This window comes from Molothrus ater, chromosome 5, assembly GCF_012460135.2.
Source record: "Molothrus ater isolate BHLD 08-10-18 breed brown headed cowbird chromosome 5, BPBGC_Mater_1.1, whole genome shotgun sequence".
Lineage (NCBI taxonomy): Eukaryota > Metazoa > Chordata > Aves > Passeriformes > Icteridae > Molothrus > Molothrus ater.
The window spans coordinates 32,542,592-32,564,607 of NC_050482.2; the positions used below are offsets into that span (position 1 = coordinate 32,542,592).

At 41.6% G+C, this 22,016-nt stretch overlaps 1 protein-coding gene across 1 annotated transcript in view; it reads right to left on the reverse strand.

Moving 5' to 3' along the window:
- The window catches only part of PPM1H (protein phosphatase, Mg2+/Mn2+ dependent 1H), a 128,573-nt gene that overhangs the window by 15,693 nt on the left and 90,864 nt on the right, over positions 1 to 22,016 (reverse strand). The window contains exons 6-8 of the mRNA XM_036400677.2: positions 16,177 to 16,295; positions 3,068 to 3,131; positions 1,336 to 1,443 (exon numbers count right to left, since the gene is read on the reverse strand). Of these exons, the coding sequence (XP_036256570.1) occupies positions 1,336 to 1,443; positions 3,068 to 3,131; positions 16,177 to 16,295 (291 nt within the window). The remainder of the gene's footprint in view (positions 1 to 1,335; positions 1,444 to 3,067; positions 3,132 to 16,176; positions 16,296 to 22,016) is intronic.

Here is a 22,016-nt window from a genome sequence, read left to right on the forward strand (position 1 = left end):
CTTATTCCTTTTTATCCTTAACCTTTCCCTCATCCTCCTTTCTTACCCTTAAGTTTTTTTGTCCCCAGCTCCCACATAGATAATTTTTGGCTAACTTTTGTTTCAACTTGATTGGTTTTAGATTTTAGTCCAATTTTTTCTCTGTGTGCTCCAACAATCTAGTAAGTAGTAGAGTGAACCCTGCCAACAAACTTTGTTGTGCTTTCATTTTAATATTGAACCTGCTTTTGTTGATACTTTTGTTGGTGATTCTTTGAGCAGCCTGAAACATTCATGACAAATTTGCCTTGGAGATGTTATAAGCAAGGTTTATTTAATAATTTGGTTCCTTCTTAGCAGTATGATGTTATTTGTGCGATTTCATTCTCTCATACTGCTATAGCAAGCAACAAATTCAAGGTCAAATACTGGATATGGTTGAAACTTTGGCAATCCAGTTGACAATGGACAGTTTTCAGCATTTGTGCCATGGAAGCAAAGCTGCCTCTTTTTGTGCTGTCATCAGATGGTTTGCCCTTGCTTAATATTTTATGAAAAATATGTGACATCTGTTCCTTGATGTAGGAACAGGAGGAATGCAGTTACAATGGGAGAAAAAAAGGCAAGGCTTCCATGTTTCTTGTTAACAAATAAATTTCAATCCCTTTGGAAGGCTTGATATTCTTCACTGCAAGGTCTCCAGTGGTCAAAAAGTGGGTGGAATTGCTTGTGATGAGGCCATTCAAAAAATGAAGGAGGCATTTAAAACTACCCCTAACCCAAATACCACATAGTCTCCTCATAACACCATCACTTGGGAATGCACAGTGTCATTATTTGGTATTAGCACAAAACGATCAAAAGAACTGAAGGTTAAGGGGCATACAGATGGAAGCATGAAGTACTCTTTCTATGACTCTTGGCATTTTCCTGCTTAAGAGTTGATCTGGTATCCTCTGTGTAAAGCAGGATACTACACTGCTGTGGAAGACATCCCTTCTGCAGTACAGGGATTTGCATCTTCTGTGAAGGCAGCATGATCTAGGCCTTTATGGGAGCTGCAGCACATGAAGGTGGAGGGAGAGATGGGTGTCTGTCACACTGAATGGCAAGGCTTTGGGATAACCATAGCACAGGGATGTGGAGCAATCAGCACACAGCTGGGGAACTTAGAATCTGCTATGAACTTAGTTCCTGCTATGTCGATGTTACTATCATGCTGCACTTTCGGAAAGGGCACCATGTTACCTGGACTGGATTACAGTCAGAAGGGATGATTTGAGAGGAACAAATAAACACACTAAGTAAATTTATTTCCCTCTCACAAATCAGATAGTTGAACCTTGGCTGTTTTACCTCAGGAGATGAGGACAGAAAAGGTTTGATGTATATATTGGAGTCGTGCACTTTCAGGTCATGGTCTCCCAGTCCTCGAGTCACTCCAATTGTTGCCATAACGCGAGCCTGGAAATAAAGAAAAGCAGTGGGATAAAATCTTGTTACATGGACTGTGTCAATAAGGAATGAGATAATATTCCTACTCTGTAACTGCTACAGTTAGGGATGAATTCCCTTTTCTCTCCCAGAAACGCTAGATTTAACACAGCAAAACAACGTCAAACTTTTCACACTCAAGCCATCTCCATTTTCCTCCTTATTAAGCTTTGTTTTCATCCACATCCCACTCACCATCTCTAAGGTACTGGGTCTACAGAAACCTAACCCAGTCACCTCACTGTCCACACCAGTCTGTGAGAGCATTCCTTCAGCAAATTATACTGTTAGTATAGGTTTTTCAAAGAGGACAAGGAGCTCAACTACTCACATAATAATGGTATTTTCCTATTGACATATTGTTGTACATTCCCTTTACCAGGGAAAAGTACCAAAGGCACCTTAAATTACTGAAGACACACGTGACAGCAGCACTGACCACAGTGCTCCTTCTAGGGAGAGTCACTCTACAGCAGGTCTGCAGTTCCCTCACATCTGCCACTTCCTTCCCCCAGCACCTTCCTCTGTGACATGAGTGGTGTCCCAAGAGGTTCTGGGCTCTCCTTCATTAAATCTGCTCCAAAGACTGACCAGCCATTCAGCCTCCCAGGGAACCCTGCTCTCTGTGCTCTACAGATCACTTCCCCCAAACTCAAGCTCAGCCACAGCAGCTTCTGAGCAAGGGAGCTCACCATCACTAACAGTGCGCAACTGACTCAGAATCATTTCGCCTCAGTGACTCCTGGCTCCACAGAGCCAAAAGAAAGTAAATTAAAAAGATGTGCATGAAACATTTTGCAAATAATTATAAACCTAACAAAATTCAGAGATAAGCTGCAGGTCTGATCCTTCGAAACATGGACAGATTTTGAAGAGCATCTATTTTTGCACTGAGATAAGAACCCAATGCAGCAGAGGAGCACTATTAAGAAACACAGCAAGCATACCAATATCAGCAAACTGACACCACTGCATCCTTATATTGATCCTACTGCTGCATCCAGCTAAGCTTGCTGGGACCAACACTAACGATCTCACTGTTCTTAATCACAGAGCTGAAAACAAAGCATAACAAACAGAACAGTGTTTCTCCCTTTCAACTATCAGCCTTCACACATCAGAAAAATTCAACAGTGAGTTCACATAACCTTATCTTCTTCAGCTAGTGTCAAAGGTGTTATACTTTACAAATCCTGCCCTGATCCCTCCTTTTCCTAAATTAGAGTTTTGCATCTCAGAGCACTATTAAATATCTCCCTGCTTTGTTCTAACTATATTTTACAATGAAAGAGGAACATTTAAAGTCAATTACTTACGACACTCTCATTGTAGCCTATTTACAATGAAAGAAAAACAAAAGCAAACTAAACAACAAATGACTGCTGTAAAATGGTTATTACTATGTTGAGCTCTCCCCACCACCCCCCAGACATGAGACTGATTTATGACAGAACCAAGATATTCTTTCAAGCTGTCAAAACGATAAAATAAAGAGATACTGAGTGGAAAACACTGGACTGCCATGGGCTAAACTGAATGGTAAACAGCACAGAATTCCTTCTTCCTTTGGTCTGAGGAAAGCAAATGTGCCCACCTTCTTGCCTTCTCCATATATAAGGGGAAACTTTAAGTCATCTTCTTCAATGGTTTTGTATGCCCTGTGGGGGGAGAACAAACAACATTTATGAAGCTTGTAGTCAATTAGTGACCCAGTGCCCTGAAACAAGCAGCTGTGATTTCAAAAATGGGGGGAGAAAAAAAAAATCATTATTTTTCCTAGGGACTCTGTCTTTGAACCAAGATGTAAATTTCTTTTTCTGCAGGAAGGTTTTCTGTAAATAGTTATCCATTTCACTAAAAGGAAAAGTGAAGATAAGAATATATCTAACATGCCAGGCTGCTCCTATTGATTGCAAAGAAAGAGGTGTACTGGAATAACATCCTAATCAGGTAAGATATTGTTGGATATTGTACCAGCTATACCATAACACAGTGTCATAAAAAACCCCAAATCCAATCAAATAAAAAACCCGAACAAAACCAACTCCAAACCCAAGAAACTAACCAATGCCTAGATTGGCACTGTTAATGTGAAACGCGAGCAATGACAGGACATGTACACATGGGTTAAACAGCTGTCTGATCCTGTTCTCACCCTCCAGGACCACAGAAACCAAGACAAGCTTCACGTGCTGAAGTCTTAGGATATTTAGTGCTCATTTGACCTTGACTGCAACAGTCAAGGTTGTCAGAGGTTTCACATTTCACAGCAGCTTTCCCATGGACAAGAGACAAGAGAAGTAAATGCTCATGCTCTGATTCTGTTTACTGCATGCCTGTGTACTCTACCTTTTACATATCCAGCTGCTGACACTGATGAGGTGAGAAGGTTAGCAATTTTGCCAGTGAGAAATAAAAAATAAACCAACAGAAGATGACAGTCATTCTTACAAGCTGTAGAGTCCTGTGGTTTGCATGATACATGCTTGAGCTCAGGTGCTGCAGCTTTTTGGCTAAGGTGCACTGCCCCAGAGGGGCATGCTTCCCTTCATACCACAGTGCCATCCCTCCTCAGCCCTTCCCTGCATGTTGTGCTTCCCTCCTGGCCCATCCAAGCCCAAAGCCCTCAGGGTGACATCAAAAGCATCCCGGGTACACAAACCAGAGGGGCAGGGAAGGTGTTGGGCAGATCCCCTGCCAGCCACGGCCAACCCCTGGTGTAGCTCTCCAGGATGGCTGCTTGAGCTCCAGGGAGTCACATGGGATCACGTTTATGCAACGTTAAGGCTGCCACGTAAACCAGCAGGAAATTGAAAATTAAGGGTGAAATCGTATATTGTAATCAAACTGCCCCCTGCTTCACCAAATATGGGACAGGCCTGGGATCAATAAATGGTGCTGTACATGCTGCATCACCCAGGCAAGACTCAGACTTCCTGAGAATTGCAGAGACATTTAAGCCCCACCATTAAATTTCTCAGTAATCACAGAAAGGGATCATATTAGAGTTCTGGAGGTGAGGAAGGACCAAGAAGAAAGAGAAAAGCCATCAAAATTCATAGAAGAAACAGTAGTGGAGGGCTCCCCTCACATACTAAAAAATATTACTGTATATAAAATCCCAAAATGAAACTAGGTGAGGTTTGCAAAATACAGTGGTGGGTCCTTCATGTAGTCAAGAATATCTTAGAAAATACAACCATAATATTTGGCCATCTCTCTAAGACACAATACAGTGAAGGCATTCAAATGGAATTCTGCACTGGGCAGGGCAAATAAATTAGCTCTTAAACCAAACAAAGAGGCACAAATTACTATAAGTAGCCAACATGATAATACTTCCCTGATGTTTCAAACCTGGAACATCATTCGGTTGGGAAGGAGGAGTTGGTCATGGATTTTGCTCTTGTTCTTTCCTTTATTCCCAACAAATATCCCTGCCCCACTCACTAAGTTGGATATCCTGGTTTGAATGTAGAACAAAAAATTTACTGTTTCTGACTACTCATGAGCATGTTTCAAAGCTTCCAACTGGACCTACAGTACTGGAAGACCTGGGAAAACATCATTGAGGAATCTGAACTATGCCTTGCATAGAGCCAGCTGTGTTCTGCCACCAAGAAAATGGGTATCAGGTGAGCCCATTGTGGGCATCAGTCAAATGACTAATCAAGCCACAAGCCTGACAAGAGAACCGTTCCTACTGGATGTTCACATTGTTGTACATATTTGTTAAAAAAGCAGACCAAACTACGGTGATGTAGCTTAACTACTTGCAGCCCCCTCTTAAAAAGAACAAACAAGCCCATTCTTTACACACAGACTATACTATCTGCAAGGTGACCACAACTATTTAAGACCAAAGCCCTCACTTTACACTGCCCTGTAAGCTGACAAAAACAGGGACCAAGCTTTTTCCCCTCTCTCCTCTTCCTCCTTATATTCTCCTGCACAACACCTCACACTGACTGTGCTTTAGGAAGAAAGGAAAAAAGTATCATTTAGGCCAGTGTCCTTCAAAAGAATGCTCCCCACTGCTGAGTGCAGGTTCTTTCAGGGAACCATTAAAAAACCACTGTCCCTCAGGCCTTCAACTGTGACACCTCAGTGTAAGGACACTGGGGGAGGCTGTGTTCCAAGGGCTGCAGCCAACTTGTTCCATCAGCAGATTAGGGAGAGCAGCTGGCCAGCGCCAGCCTGTGACCTCCTGAAGCTGTGCAACTAAGTGAGGGAGGCCCAGAGAGCTATAGTGATTTATTTTGTGGTTACTCATAGCCTGTCACCTCTTGGGCTTAGAACTTGGGTGTCAAACTCATCTCAAATGTGCTTTTTCTGTTGATGTTGCTATTGCCTGAAAAATTGCCATCACGTAAAAAATAATGCTCAGAACTGCAACCACAGCAGCGGAGGTAGCACAGACACACTGAAAAGCAACCTGGGCCACTCTAGAAAAGTACCTATCTCCTGCATTACCAGAGAAACAGAATTAATAATAGTCTATGTGTGGTTTGCTGCAAGAGAAGCATGAAGCACAGCTTTTCAGCTAACAACTCAGCAACTGCACTGGGGAGACAAAAAGAAGGTATGAAGTTGATTTTCATTTCTGCCCTGTGAAACCTCCTGCATTTTGTATGTGGGTTTATTTCACATAGGCTACAACCTTCTGGACTATTTATCTTGATTTTATGTAATAAAGTTGCATTTATATTGTTGTTTACTGTATGTAAAAGATATAATACAGCAGTAGGTATATCAAACACAGATACACAGAGAACCTGAGGGGGTGGTTTGGCTCTTTTAGTGCCAGCACGGCCTTATTCAGCCCTCTGTGTAATTCAGCCCAGCACACTGCTTTAACAACACAGTTTTGCAACCCTCCCCTCTCCCTCTCTCTATCTTCCTTTTCCACATCCCAGGAGGTTTTGGTGGTCACCAGGGCATGACAAGAAAGGTTATAAAGACAAGGCAATGCTATTGCTTCCAGCTCTGAATGAGCCTAAAGGCTGTTAAGTGCTTCTGCCACGTAAGCCTCTATTTTTCCAAATGGAAAAACAGGAGGAGCAGTGGGGAGTAGAAAAGGCAAGCTCGTGCCCAGCTAGATCTAGCTGCATTTTTTTCAGTTAACTTTGTTTCTTCTTTTCATTTCAAAAGAATTATGAAATGCTACTGCTGTCCAAAAATACTGAACTAGGCCTTGACATATGTACCACCCACAAAGTTACATTTGGACTCAGGATCAACATTTTGGAAAACCGGGCCAAATCGCACCAGGAGCCAAAAGAGATGTCAGAACAAAAGAACTAGGACTGACATGATGTTACTCATATGCTAACTGGAATCTGCTCTAAGTGCACGGTGAAAAAATAACCAGGAGCTACTAAATGCACAACACAATCCACAGAAGTTTCTTAGAGTGCTGGGGTGATTAGTGCTTTTACACTCTAGAAATAAAAGATTATCAAAGTTACCTGCATATTTCTGAGTCAGAACTCGAAAAACCAGTCATCTCCCATATGCAAATTTCAGAGCCAAAATCCTAAATAATATCTTACATGTGTTATGAGTTCTCCTGCCATATAAATTGTTCTTAAAACTGGCCTTCTGAAAGCACATACAAATTCATGTAAGAGTAGAAGTTGATGACTAAAACCAAAATCCACATTCCATTTTCCTTCGTGGCAAACTGTGTAAGGTTACTGGTCACAAAAAGTATTGCATTGGCATCCCCAGGCACAACAGATGGTGTTGAAAACACAACCCATCCTGACCTGGAAGGTTCAGTTCTGTGCACAACAGGGGAATCCAGACTCTGTGCTCTGCTTTTTCATGGAACTTGGCTTTAGAATGTTTGTGTTTCACATCTCTGCTTGTGACACCTAATAGTAAACTGAGAATTAAACCTAATGAATAGCAAAGAAAATAATCATCAAAGGGCTTAAATTGAAGCATAGAATACACCTACTTGTGGCAAACAACCAAGACTACCGCTTCATAAAGTCCTAGTTCACACTGAGTACAAGGCTAAAGGCATCTCTGAAATAGGTTTGTAGATTTTGTGCATTTCTAGCACTGATTTGCTACCACTCTAAAAACCACCAAACCTAGGGCCATCCATACACCTTCCACTTGCCCCAACTCTCCCCCTCACCCCAAAGAACCCAACTACTCCAGCTATCCAAACAACCTCCTTCTCAAGCTCAACTTTCTTTAGTCATACCAACAGAAAATCATGTTTTAATCTTTAAGCAACACAAAACTTGATAGAAACTCTTTCTTTCTTTTCCCCTCCCATGCAAGTAATCAGTGGAATGGAGCTCACCCTTTGGGCAACAGAGCTTAAACCACCAGTCCAAAAAGAACTGTTCATCTGTACTGTCTGTTGAACTACATGCATCTAACCAGTGTAAGTGCATGCTTACTATCAAGAAGAAAAGATGTGCAGTACAGGTTAGGCACAGAGCCACTGAAAATTGTACCATTTATGTCTCAACTCAGCCATAATCTTAAAAAATGTCCTTACACTGGTGCTTCTGCAGAGTCAGGATCTCTAAGTCCAGACAGCACTGTCTGATACTAAGTACCCTCTAGACAGGTTAGTGCTAATGTTCAGTGTCTCAGTATTTTTCCCCTATTGCTTGTCTGACACATAGTTTAATGAAATGAAATTACAATAAACAAAGATAATTAAGGCACACAAACTATAGCAATGTTTGTTAAGAGAAAAGACGATGGCAAAGCCAAATGAAAGACTGATGCACATGTATATGGGCACAAAACAGTTTTTAGGGAAAGATCTACCTTAACCAAGATACTCTCACAGGCCTTCTTTCAAGTAAAGAGGAAAACATACAAGTTTTAAAACACTCATTATTCACAGAAAATTCAGAAACACCTTCTTATGAACCTGCAATAATGCTTCATTTTGAAAATCCCAGTTCTGTCTACCAATCTACAAATTAAAAAAAAAAAAATTCTCTCAGCATGACTTGTACACATCTATGATCTCTGTCTTGGTCTAATCAGACTAATACATGAGCCTTGGACTTCGAGGGAGCCTTCACTGCTGTGTACAGTCCCAAGATGAAGTCTGCACTTCAGAGAGCACCAGCACCACATATTCCTGTGGAAGTAATTCCTAAGCAAAGCAAACAATCCATTTTGGCCAGCCGAGTTTAAAGACATGCGCCAGAAATTTTTCAGGCACTTTCTGGAGTGTGGCTGACTTTTTAGTCCATTCACCTCTATTGGAGCATTAAAGAAAATGTTAGAAGAAAAGTCAGGGACAGGACTGCCAATCATCTCAAGCATTTAGAGAGGTCCTTGCCCAAAAAAAGATAAATCAGGAAGAAAATGTAATGAAGGTATTTAAAAGGAGAAGCTGGGAGGGACAGAGAAAGAGTATTGCAATCACTTTCATTCACTACTTGTGACCTGTTGAGCTTTCACTACTGAGTGACAAAACCTGTGCTCAGATACTGCAGCTGCACATCAAACAGGTTCACCTTCTGCAACAGCCTCAGCAGGCCAAGCCTTTCTTTTTTGCCCCCAGTGAACTTGCTGCCTTGAGCACTTATTAAAATTTATTTAATTTCTTCTACTCTTAAAAGACAAACAGGAAGGTTTGTCAGCAATTTACTCTGGAGATGGAGGGGTAAGGGAAGTGGTCTGTTAACACTCTGTGAGCTGAGTGCACTGCAGTGCACTGTGATGGACAGAAAAACTATTTGTAAATTGGTATTTTGCTGTATTTGTTAAAAGGTTGTTGTGAGGCAGATGGGAGAAAGGCTGCATGTTAAACTCAAGTGCCTGCTCCATACTTGTTAGTTGGGATCCTCTGGAGGCAAAGGAGATTGAGGTTGAGGAAGAATCGCAAAGTAAATTCTTCTGGGAAAGATCTCTGCAGTGCAGGATGGAGGAGGCATTGAGACACAGCAAGCAGAGACCTCACCATTCCACAGCAGTGTTGGAAACTCCTCCAAGCAGCAAAGGGCTTCCTCTCAGCCAGAAGGAGAGCCATAAATCAATCTTTGGTAACAAGGGAAAGAAAGAGAACTTCTATGGACCCAGCTGAGGTTATGTCAAATTTGTGCAGATGCGGAAGCCAGAGAGCACAAGTGTGGAAAGAGACTTCACCTTATCAAGAAGAAGGGATGTTTTTGCTTGGATATTCAGATTGGAAGATTATGTCATTCCAGTTTAGTTTCCTTCTGACAAAACAGACTGGGATTCTTTTGTTTGCCCTTGCATACGCAGCACCCAATTCCACACCAAGGCAAAGCCCAAGTGGAGATGTACAGCCATGCAGGGACAGGTCTTAGATGCACAGAAGGAGATGCTCTTGCAGAACATGACTCAGACCAACCTCATTCTTATCACTCTCATTTGGCCCCAGAGAGGCCATTTACACAGAGCTTTACTCCAGACTTAAGCTTTCTCTCTTGTTGCAGCAGTATTACTTTCCTGTTTTTGCTTTCTCCTGCCCCAAAGACTCTGGCTCAGCTGCTGTGGCATGTGCACACTTGGGGGAAAGAGCCATTCATCACCGTCAGGAGACGTGCTGTACACAGCAGGTCAGCTCTCACCTCCTGCTGCTCCTGCAGTGAGGGCTGCAGATCCTGAAAAGATGCATAACATGCACATTGCAAACAGCCATTCATCATTGCAGAGCTGTGCCCCAGACAGCCAGGCACAGCCCAGCAAGCTGCTCTAGCAGTGTGCACCAAGGAGGCACGTCCCCTCCCGCTCCCCGCTGCCTTGCAGCGAGAGACAAAAGCACACACACAGAAAGCTGGGCAGGTGACTGCCGACGATGCTTTCTGCTGCAAAAATTATATCCTCTCTCTCCCCTCCAGAATGGCTCAGTGCTGCAAAGGTGCCCCATAATCATTAAATTATGAAAATGTAAGTTGCTGGAAGGAAATTAATACCGGGCATGACTGGGGAAAAGGTTGCTTTCTCGTGAAGTAATTATGAAATTAAAATTTGATCTCTCCCTGGCGATTGTACAAAGGATACAGCTGAGGTCTCAAACACAACAATACAGCCAGGTTTTCAGCAGAAGAAACATAGAATGTTTCACTAGACAAAAAAGCTCAATTAAAAAAAAAACAGGGGAAAGGATGACTTTTTGTAAATTACATGATTTTGGCTAAAAGGCACAATCAAGCAGGTTAGAGCACAGGGTTTGCAGACTTCCAATTACTTCTTACAAGTTGGAATCAAGCTGTTAGGAAATGCAGCTTATCTGAATAAGACTAATAATGCTAAGCTAATTAGACCCACAGGCATTAGCCAGCAGATAAATTCAGGCCAAAAAGAGGGACACTGTCACTTTAAATACTGCCTTGGGATCGGTGGAAAAGCTAATGAGGAGTGTCAGTTGGGGCTGTTTTATTAGGTGGTTCTCTAGAGACTACAGCCTGAGGTTGCTGTAGCAGGGCTTCTGTGCTTGATTCAATAAATCAATTTATATTAAAGGAGGGGGCAGCACAGGTGCCAGCTCCATAAAGCATTTTTGTGGCATTTCTCAATCTGCTCAGGCACTCCTTGGGCAGGCTACCTGAATGTGCTGTCAAAGGACATTGAGCCCAGCAATAAAGAGTAAGATAGCGGCCACATTGGCAATATTTGCTCAAATCAGCTCACACATTACCAAGCAAAACATGTACATTGGCTCTCACCGGGTATTCTGGATCCCCAATAAGTGATTAATGAGAGCCTGGTTTTTGTGAGCTGGAGTCTGAACCGCAGACGGCAAGGCGGGCTGCACAATGAAAGCGAAAGGCATCCATCCCAAACAAAATAAAACGGCTTGAAAAGTGAAGTTGCTTTTTTAATCAGATGCTCAGAGGCTGAAAGACATTCCCTGTTGGAAAGAAAAGGGCGAGTGCAGAGCAGGCTGGCAGCTTTCCAGGCAGTGGACAATATTGACTCTAGAATAAAATAGGTTTTGCTTAGTGCTTGCCTCAGGGCACCAGCCTCCCTGCTTTGGAATAAATCGGGCAGGCGATTCCCCAGCACGGTCTGACCCTCGGGGCTGACCCCATGTGCCACCGCACTCCCTCACCAGACACACGGACACGGAGCTGGCAAGGGCTCCACTGCTGCTGCAAAGATGGTGCGCTCAGAGACTGTGCCCAATTCCCCTGCTCACAGCCACCTTGGCTTCAGCCCATGGTGTGTGGTGGGCACTACACTGCCTCAAACCATTTCAGATGAGGTGCAGCTCAGCTTTGCTGCTCAGCTTGGCCTCTTCTGGAGGGCAAAGGAAGCAACCAACAAGTAGGTCAAAAACCGTACTTGTTATCTAGGTCTCTTTTGCCATCCTAAAATCAAGTCAAATAGCTGAAGATGTGATCTGGATACAAGCCTTTAAAGAACTGCACTTCAATGCAAGCAGCAGTAAAGCCACTGTTTCTGTTCCAAGGAGAAGCAAAAAATTAATTTTGAAACCACTGAAGTTGATGCCAACTGGTAGTGCCTTCTGGATGCCTTTGGTTAAGCACAGTGCTGTATGGCTCCTCCAGCCCCACAGAAGGCTGGGAGGGGAACTCTGGAAGGAGCCACAGTGAAGCACACAGCCAGTCAGAAATCCAAGTCCCTGAAGGTTCTAGGATATAGTCAAAGCAAAATACCTCCAAACTGTTCACACTGGATGTACACATGAAGGAATCTGACCAACTGTGTCTTACCTTTAAATAAAAGCCAGAGACAGAGAGCACTAATTCTGTGCAGTCCTTTAAAGGAGCAGCTGTCACCAGGCCTACTGTTTCCCTCCTCCCCCCCATTTCCACTTCAGATTACTCACCCCACTTTTTAGCACTGACCAGTCTCAGCTTACATCATGGCCTCTCGGTCTTTCCTGATGCTTCTATTGCCAGGACTTGTGAAAACCACCAGGACACCTCTCTCCAATACAAGTCTAACCTCTGCAAGGCATGGGCTTGGAAATTCCATTCCAGAGACCCAGCTGTGAAAGACTGTCAGTAACACAGATATCTGCCAGCAAATTATGGCTTGAGACAGCTTGAAAGCTTGTTCAGCAGGACACACTGCTCTTAAGATGCCTTGCCAGCTACACTGCACGTTTTGCAATCGTTGTTCAACCACAACACACATAGGGCAAGGGTGCAGGAAGGGCAGCTCATGGTCAGCTCCCAGCAGTGTGGGATTTATTTTACATATATTTAATACAGCATGATTTCTCATTGCAATTGCCACTGCAAAGAAAGGAGCCAGGGTAGGCGAGCTGGAGCGGGAAGGAAAAGGCTGGTCTCAAAGCAGTTGCAGGCAGCCTGGGCTAGTGATGTGGCACACATTGCTGGATCAGTGGTTGTCCTAATGCTGTGGGGAAACTTGGCAGCTGTGCTACCACTGTGGGCTGTGGAGACAAAGCCAGTGTGGAAACTTCACATGAAAAAGAAAAAAAAAAAAAAGAAAGAAAGAAAAAATAAAGGGCCAAATACATTATAACAGACCCAAAGACAATAATCTTTTGTAATCCAAACAAGCTGGGCAAGCCAAGCCATTGTTGAGAATCTGAAAAGCTCTGGAGCAAAGGAGGAGGATAAAAATGAGGAAAAAAAAGTCATACAGCCTCTAATAGAAAACACAAAAATTATACTGAATTGTAAACTAAAACAGTTTAGTTTCCTGAGGAAACATCAAAGCAGAGAGTGTTCTACATTCTCTCACTAAAAGATTAAGTAATTAAGTGTAAGAGTCGCTTTTTCTTCCTAATATCACCTGCATCTCTCTACATGTATGTGGAAATGTCAACACACAATGAGGCTAGTGACCAAAAAACAATTCACACAATTGATCATCTGCATTGTATGTGATAAAAGTTCAGCAGCATTTTAGTGTATCAAGCTCTGGCTGGCCAAAGCACCATCTGACATTTTCTAGAAAAGGAATATATATGCTAATTTATTCTCCATGATAGATAGTGTCCTTAGAAACAAATGCAAAACAGACATGTCCTCAGCCACTGTGTCCTGATGCATCAGTTGAATACAGGAATAAGAAAGGGAAGAAAATAGAAGCAAAATTGTTGAAGTGGAAAACAGCCTCTAAGAAACCTCTGCCACTTCAAACCATCACCTCTGAGGGCCCACCAAACTGGAAATCTAATGTCTTGTCCACAATCACAGCCACTAAAATTGACCCAGACTTTTACATAAATAGAAATGGATTGCTTCTCCTCTGCCTAGAGGTTCACTGCACACCATCCAATGGATAACAAACACCTTCGGTGAAACCTTGCAAAAAGAAATGGATCCTTATTTAGAAGGGCTCTGTTTTACACAAATGTATGGCAATAGAGCAATTTCCTCATCATTTTATTGTCCTGAGGCAACCAAACAAAGAGGTAATTGATGCACTAGTTGTGCAATATGGAAAGGTTCCAATTCTTTTATTAGGACAAAAATGTAGGCCCCCATTTTTCACTTCCATCCAGAAGTCAAAAGGAACATCAGGGAGAGGTAGCCTCACCACAGTCTCCACATGCTTCTGCTTGGCACAGGCCACCTTTTTCTGGGACAATACTGTGGTGAATTCAGACTTGAATTTTCAAGTCGCAGTTCAAACATTTAATCCAGAATAACTGCTTACAGCTAAGCATATTTGTACTGAACTGGTGACAATTTTTGCATTGACCATATTAGAATCTCTAACTGGATCAACGTGTGTCCTAGATTTCAGGAAATTCAGAAAAATCAAATGGAAAATAACTTTCTTCTCCTCCCTGCTATATGTTAGAGCTAAGAAAGTTCACAAACCAGTATTGAAAAGCAACACATTGGATCAAATCTGCCAGTATGACGTACCAAAGCTCTTCTACCTCACTTATTATTCTACATTTAGAATTTCTGTTCCTTTTTCTAATGCCAAACAGTATTAACTATATAATGACCATTTTGGATAAGGTAAAGTGTTATGCATACATTCGCAAGTGAGGTAGAAATATACAGAATTACCTCTTCACTTAACTTTTAAACTGTCTATTGCTGTATTAATCTCAACTTTCTGCTGGTGATTTGGACTGGAAAAAAATACTGTAGTAAGCAAAACTTCCACTGAGTTTTTTTGAATTTTCAATTTGGAACCTCTAGTGTGCAAAAATAGTTTTTTTGTATTTATCAATACCAAATTTGATCACTATGATGCCCATTTGCGTTAATCACTTAATTCTTTGCAGTACCTCATGGTCATTCTTGTTTAATAGGAAAAGAGCTGCAGTGTCAACCTGCCAATGCTGCAACTTCAACCATTCCAACCTCATTTCCTTTCCAGACCACTAACCAACAAGGGAAATACAAAACAACTCCCATGAACCTGAAGAAACCCTCTTTGCTTTCCAGCCATGATGACAGAAATCTGTTCTTGCCCTCTTCTCAGGAAGTTCCTGGCCTATGATACTTCTGTAGCTCTCCCCCACATGTTTTTCCTCCCAACTGGCATGTCACATCTTGAAAAAGAGCTTTTGGAAGTCTACATGAAACCATTCTTTATTGGTGTCTCCAGAGACATCTGGGAGCTTAACAAAAAAACCCTCCTTCTGCAGAAATTGGGAGAGTGTCTCATGATCTTCCAAATGTTTTGCTGTCTAAGTCCTCAGTTGATCCAATGTTCTCATTCTGTTCCTATTCTTTTGCTCATGCCTGTAGCCTTTTTAAAATGTGAAGTCATCATTCTCAGGGTGAAACTGCATATTCTACTAGCAGCTGTTCAAGATGACAGACAATGATGGTTATTCTCAGATTTACATGTTCTTCACAAACACTTCAGATTATATTAAACTTAGATCATTATTCTGCCATTAAAACATAATTATATTTATGGTCCATAAAGCATGGAACAAAGCAAAAGTTATGTAGAGCTGTACTTGTATGTGAGCATCCAGACTTCCAAACCTAAAATAAGCTTTCTTTTTAACCCCTCTGTTCCTTTTTGTCTTGAAAGGACATTTACTGCTGACACTAAAACACAAATGTCATGGAAATGAAGACCATTTGCATATATTGGGCTTTTACCTTTATAGGTCATGCACAGAACTCACAACAGCAAAGATTAGGGCTTCTCCAAGGAGCCTCTTGAACGAAGAAAAAACAATGAAGACATTTAGCCAGGAACAAAAAAACCCCACATCATTCTTTCTGTCTTCACTTAAGTCCATGCTGTTCATTCAAGCATTTTCATTTTAGGCTGGCTGTGTTCAGATAGGCCCATGTCTAAAACAATTCCTCAAGGGATATCCAAACCAAGGGCCAGCTGCAGTGGAGTAGGGAGGAAGCTCCTCCCTTCTGCAAGCTTTCCTCAGCATGTAAGGCATGATGGCCCAACGTCTTGGTTTAAAAGACGAACGTCTGACCCACTCATCCAGAATTTATAAAAAACTATGTCCAAGATAGGAAAATTGTTTTGCTTTCAGAAAGATCCCCTGGCACATCTTTGCTTTATATGCTTTCTCCGCTTTGTAGTGCTCCCACACTACAGTGAACTCTCTGGAAGGAGGTCCACTTATTTAAAACATTATCTTCTAGAAGAAAGATACACCTGAAAGAAGGAAATGCCTTTTCTTTTAGTATGCAGGGGTACACCTCCATGTTTGATGCAGTTTACACTAATCAAAGAGAGGTACAAAGTAGGCATTGGCTGGGGGAGAAGGCTGACCCCATGCTGAGAAGGACACATTCTTACCAGCCAGTCATGTTGAAGTCACGGTACAGCATCCTCTTTCCAACCTCCTTGCGCTGCACCCTCCGTGGAAACTCTAGATGTGTGAATTCATTTCCCAGCAAGTGAGGCTGCATGTAAGCCTGTGGGCAGAAATCAAACCACAGATACCACATAAAACAAGACATCATCTATTTTTAATGAGCTAGTATTACCATCCCTTCCTGGTCCCTTCCCACACAAATTCCACCCACTCCTCTACCCTTCTTTTCAAATAAGGACAATGATGTGCTCCATTTCAGCAAACAATGCACATACACCATTTCTGCCCCTGCCTGATATCCAGCAGCAGCCTTATGCAGCCTTAGAAGTTGTCTTGCCCTCAAAATCCTTTATTTCTTCTCCCTACTCCTCAAGATTTGGGATCTCTAAACTACACTTCATCCATTGACCCTGAAGGAGTCTGCAGAGCTTTGTAAAACAGAACACATGCCCTTTTGTAAGTCAGCAAGAGAGAAAGGAATGATCAAATACAAAGCCATGCAGAGACTTGAAGGGGTGGTTGTGCAGTGAAGCTCAAGCTTTTTGACTCGCAGTTCAGCTATGCCAGCAACACAGGAAACCTAACGTTGCTACCACATTTTAATTGTCACCACCTTGAGAAAAATGCACCCCATCACACGACACTGCAAATAAACACAAGCTACAAAGCAGTTTATTTTCTTGTTTTTGAAAAACTACATCCTTCATCCAAAACAGACTTTAAGAAAAGCAGCAGCAGTTTTGTGTCACAACTGCGACTAAGGCCTTTGATGGTTTAATGCTCAAATGCTGCTCATGTCCTTTGTGTTGCACTGCTCTGCAGATGTTGGGAGGTCTCTTTGCCAGAGTTGTGCCTTTGACTCATGCTCTCCAAAGCTGACCATAGTCGACAGCATCATGAGGCTCTTTGTCCACCGTGTAAATTTTTGGATTGAATTTATAGACAGATCACTTGACATGATAGTTTAATCCTAAACATACTCTATTTCTTCTTTCTGAAATACATCTCACTCCTTTTTCTTTAGTACTCAATAACAAGCCTTTCTCTCTTCCTCTGCAAAGCTGCATTGTGAACGAGCTCTTATGAAAGACACAGTCAAATTGGCTAGGGAACTGAAAAAAAGTTGCATTTCTTAACCTTTTTGCAGATAACTCTTTTTCCTCATCCAGCCAGTTAAGGCAATAAAGCCTGTCTTATCTTCAGCAGCAGCTGCCATCAAGGGAGATGAAATGAGCTGGGGTTTAGTTTGTATATATGTCATAAATCTAGTGCTCATCAAAGGTAAACAGCAGGAAGCACTGGAAGCCCTTATTGATCTACCTGGCATCTGTCATGCAGATAGTTCACAATAAAATATTTCCTGCATTTAAGAGTTGAGCCTGCTCCCACTCAATTTAATAGGAGCTCTATCAGGCTCAGCACATCACAACACTAACTTTCTATCAGCTTGTCCCTGTTCCCATCTCCAGACATCCTTCCAGAAAATACCTCAAGCTTGGTTGGAACAGGACTGAGGAAAGTTGCTGTGTGTAGTCAACAAGATTGGATTCTGCTTTCAAGAGGTGGCTTTCAAGCACACAAGTGATCTTGACATCACGATCCCTTCCTGGAACAAGAACTCCATCAAATTCTCTCTGTGTACAGTTAAGGGAATTATATTTTTTTCCTTCAGTCTACAGTCAGCCAAGGTCCCCTTCTACACCCAAACATTGTTGTCAAGGGCCCTCTAATTGGATCCCTCTCCTCATTATGGAAATAGTTGAGATGCACTAGTGACTTTTGAGAGGTTCAGCAGTATTAGTCCACATGAGACTTTTCATACTTCCAGAACTCTGGAAGTATGAAAAATGAACTTCTTCATTTAAAAGTACACGTAAGCTTTTTATTTTATTTATTTTCATTCCAGTTGCAAAAAAGATGGAAAATTCCTAATGGTTTGATGCATCACATAATATGAACGATATTTTTTCTTTGCATGATAACAAAGAGCTGGATTGGTTTTGGTATATTTAAAATTTCTTCTGGTCTATGATATTGTAAACAATGAAGTCAGTCTGCATTCAAAGTGAAATTTGGTTTGCTTTTAAAAATGCACAGCTTATCTTGATTAAAACATTACAAACCACTACCAGCTAAATACTGTCACCTGCCTAAAAAACAAGGTCATACTTAAAAAATAATCACACCTGATATCAAAATGAAGTTATCTAACCTTCAGATTGTGAGATTACTAGTCTGAATAAGAGGTTCAGAAGAAAAACATTACAGGCTTTTAACCTTTTTTCACTTTAAACCAAGAATTTTCTTTAATGAAAAGGTAAAGCAACCAGGAGAGACTGCATTGCATAAAGATTTACTCAGATGGAAAGACTGAGGTCATAACTGAAATAAGATTAATAAAGCTGGCACAGTTACCAGTGGACTGCTAATGTTCAAATAAGACTTCTCTTCCGCCGCCAAGCCTCAATGCTTGATTTACAATCCAGGGATCTTAACTTGATTCTAATATTTTTGGCGTCAGTGAAACAGAGGGAAAAGAGCAATTTGGAAGCTTCTGGTGTCTGAGATCTGAATTCTTATGTGAAGAAATGGGGATTTTTGTTGTGCTTTGCTTTATTTATTTAATTTTCCATATTTTTTACCCTTTTTAAACTGTCAATTTTGCTGCTTCACTGGTAATTCTACAGAGAGAAGAATGTTCTACTACAAAACTCAGTTGCAACTTCCAGTTGGGTTTGTTGAGAACTGTTCTCCATGTACAAGGCAGGGCTCTTCTCCCCACCTCAAGAAAACCATGCTGGGCAGCAGAACCAGAAAATAAACAAAAAGGAACACCTTAAAAATCTACAGAACTTTCAAACAGATAGACATGCAGAACCATGAAATCCCCTCAAGTGATCAAACAACAACAAAAAAAGATAAGTGAACTAACTACCACAATTTCACCTTTGATGACACAATGTATCTTCCATTTTTTAATTTGTTTAGTCTCAATGTGCCGGAACCTCAGATCAGAAACACCACTCAGAGAACCTGAAATTTAACAAATAGTGTGGTGACCAAACACTTCCTGTATCCTTATGAGGTATTTTCAGACAACATTGTCATTCTGTGTTATGGAACTGGAACATTTGTCATATTTTCTCTTTCAGAAGCTGTTAGAGCTTTTTGGCATAAATCTGGCATAGTCTGCATTGTGTGTTTTCAGTACTCTGCCATTTTATGGTGTGTTTTGTGGATGGATGCATTGCATTCAAAATTAGTTGTTTAAAATGAAGTTCAGTCAAAGAAATATTAGTCATGGTTGTTTAAAAAGGGCATTTACTTCCTGCTGTGTTTCCTGGTGATTAGAAAAGCAAACATGAAATTAAGATAAACCTAGACTTACACACTAGCATGCCAGTTAATTAGGCGGCAGGAAACACTGCATGTATCTTATCTGCAACTCAGTAAGGCCTGCCACTGCCTTTTCCACTCCTTCAGTAGGCACTGCCCTGGAAAGTCGCTGGCACTAGTGATTTCACTGCATTCTGTGCTATTTTCAGATTTGCTGCTTTCCCCTACACCAGCTATTATCTTACAACTTTATACTTTTATTATATTGTGCCCTTTTCTCCAAAAGAATATTCCACTATATGGGACTACTGCTCACAACAGCATGCACAGCCCAGCGCACCCAGAAGTTTTGCAAATAACTCAGCCATTATCATAGGGACACATTTAAAACAAAGAGAGATTAAAATTAAAGGATGTGGTGGCAAAAGGAAGGAAAAGACTAGAAGCCAAATCCATCTCTTGATTGGTCTCTCATCTTGTGAAAGGCCAGGACCCCTTCCATGGAATCACACATCTCCTTTACCACAGCATCATCCACTGTGTCAAATGGCTGAAGTAATTCTATGCTGGGTGATACAAGGAGCCAAAACTGTAAGGGAATTACATCTTGACTGACTTGCAATTGAAGTGCTGACTGGACATTTAGGAGATCTAGGTTCATTTCCTCTTCAGGCTCAGGTTCTGCAGGCATCCTTCAGCAGGTGAATATTAGTGTCACTATTATCCTCACCTGAGCAGCAAAATAAGAATAGATCCCCTTTGAGCCCATGACTATCTGGGCTCATGAACCTTTGCTTGAATGGTGGCAAACACAAAGAGCACCCATAGTCACTGGCACTGGTGGCCACCCAGTCTCTACTAGCAGTGACACCTGCACTGGTAGAAGTGGTGTAACATTTCTGGTGAACTTTAGAAGGGCTGTTTGGCTGCACACATGAAGATGCTACAAACACCACATTGACCTCACATGACATCTTGAAAGTGTAAATTTCAGTAACTAATAGAAATACACCCATCTGCAGTACACTCAATTCACCATTCATTTTAAACACATTTTCCAAGGGAATAAGTAACAAAATCTATCCTATTTACTGTTGCAATTTAGACTATCATGACTGAAATTAATAGTCTCCTCAGAAGATGAAAGAAAAATTGCTTCTGGCTGTCACTGCCCGCACAACTGCTGAATCTACCAGAGCAGTTCCCAGTAAATACTGGATTTTTTTTTTCCTTCAAGATACACTGATTTGGGAAGTTAGGACTTTTCCCAAGAGATGTGTGGAAGTCTCCTGCTACAGAATTTGCTACACAAATTCAGAAGGAGGCGTTTGAATACCCACCAATGGAAAGGAAGCAACATGGTGCACTGAACCTCTGCAGAAACTGAAGGATCAAGGGAATACTGGTGCAAAAATTTCACATTTTACAACTTAAGAAGTGCTCTCTGACTGAATGATTGATTGTCTTCTGCAATACTCTCACAAGCTGCCTGACACAGAAGTCTGTCTCTATCATATAGCCAGCCTGAAGTCTGCAGCTGGATGCTGCCCCACCACTGCCCTCCTATGGAGTGATGACCAGGCTCAGAGTGGCTTCAAAGTCAGAATGGATGGATAGATAACTTGTTCTTTTCAGGTGTCCATGCCAGAGGCCTACTGCGAAGGTAATTCTTGGATGCATGGCAATAAACTTGCCAGGACAGGCAAGTCCTTTTGCTTCCATTTGCTTCTCTCTCCTCTTAGTTACTCAATCAGTATTAGCTGAAGCACAGTTTTGTCTAAGACTAGATTTGAGGACTTCATATAAGATACTCACATGACCTGAACAACTCTTTATCCCATGGACTTCTTTCCACACAGAAATTAAGGCTCAGAAAAGAGGGCCTAAAAGAAAATCCCACGTGACTGAAGGAATCAACAGGCACTAAATTTAGGCAGATGGAAGCTCCTTCATTCTGACAGCACCCAAAGTGTCTGCTGCACAGGGAACAGCTTGCAGGCTGTAAATCTATACCCTCCCTTTGCTTGTACAGTAATTTCCTCATAGTGAACAGGATCTCTGCATTTACCAAGTAAAATATTAATGCTAAAGTGATTATGGATTTTCATCCTATCGTGCAGGAAGAACATATTTGAAGCACAACATATTTGAAACAAAGAAACTCAGCTTTAACTGCAAATAAGAAAATAGACTCCAAGTAAATAACTTTCAGACAGAAAAAGAGACGAGAGATGTTGATGGTAGAAACACAGACTAATAGAACCTGGGGACAGACAAGTGATAAGAGGATTAATTGGGATCTAATTAGCAAGTTGGATGCAAACTTTGGAGTGTAATGCTTATGCCAACTTTGCAAGAAGTTTGAAGTCATCTTTTTATTTTTCTTTTTTTAAACACAAGGGTAAAAATCTTACTTAGGGAATGCTGTGTTTGAAATTATCTGTAATTTTGTTTCACGCTCTTGCTGTCTTGCATGTATTCTCTT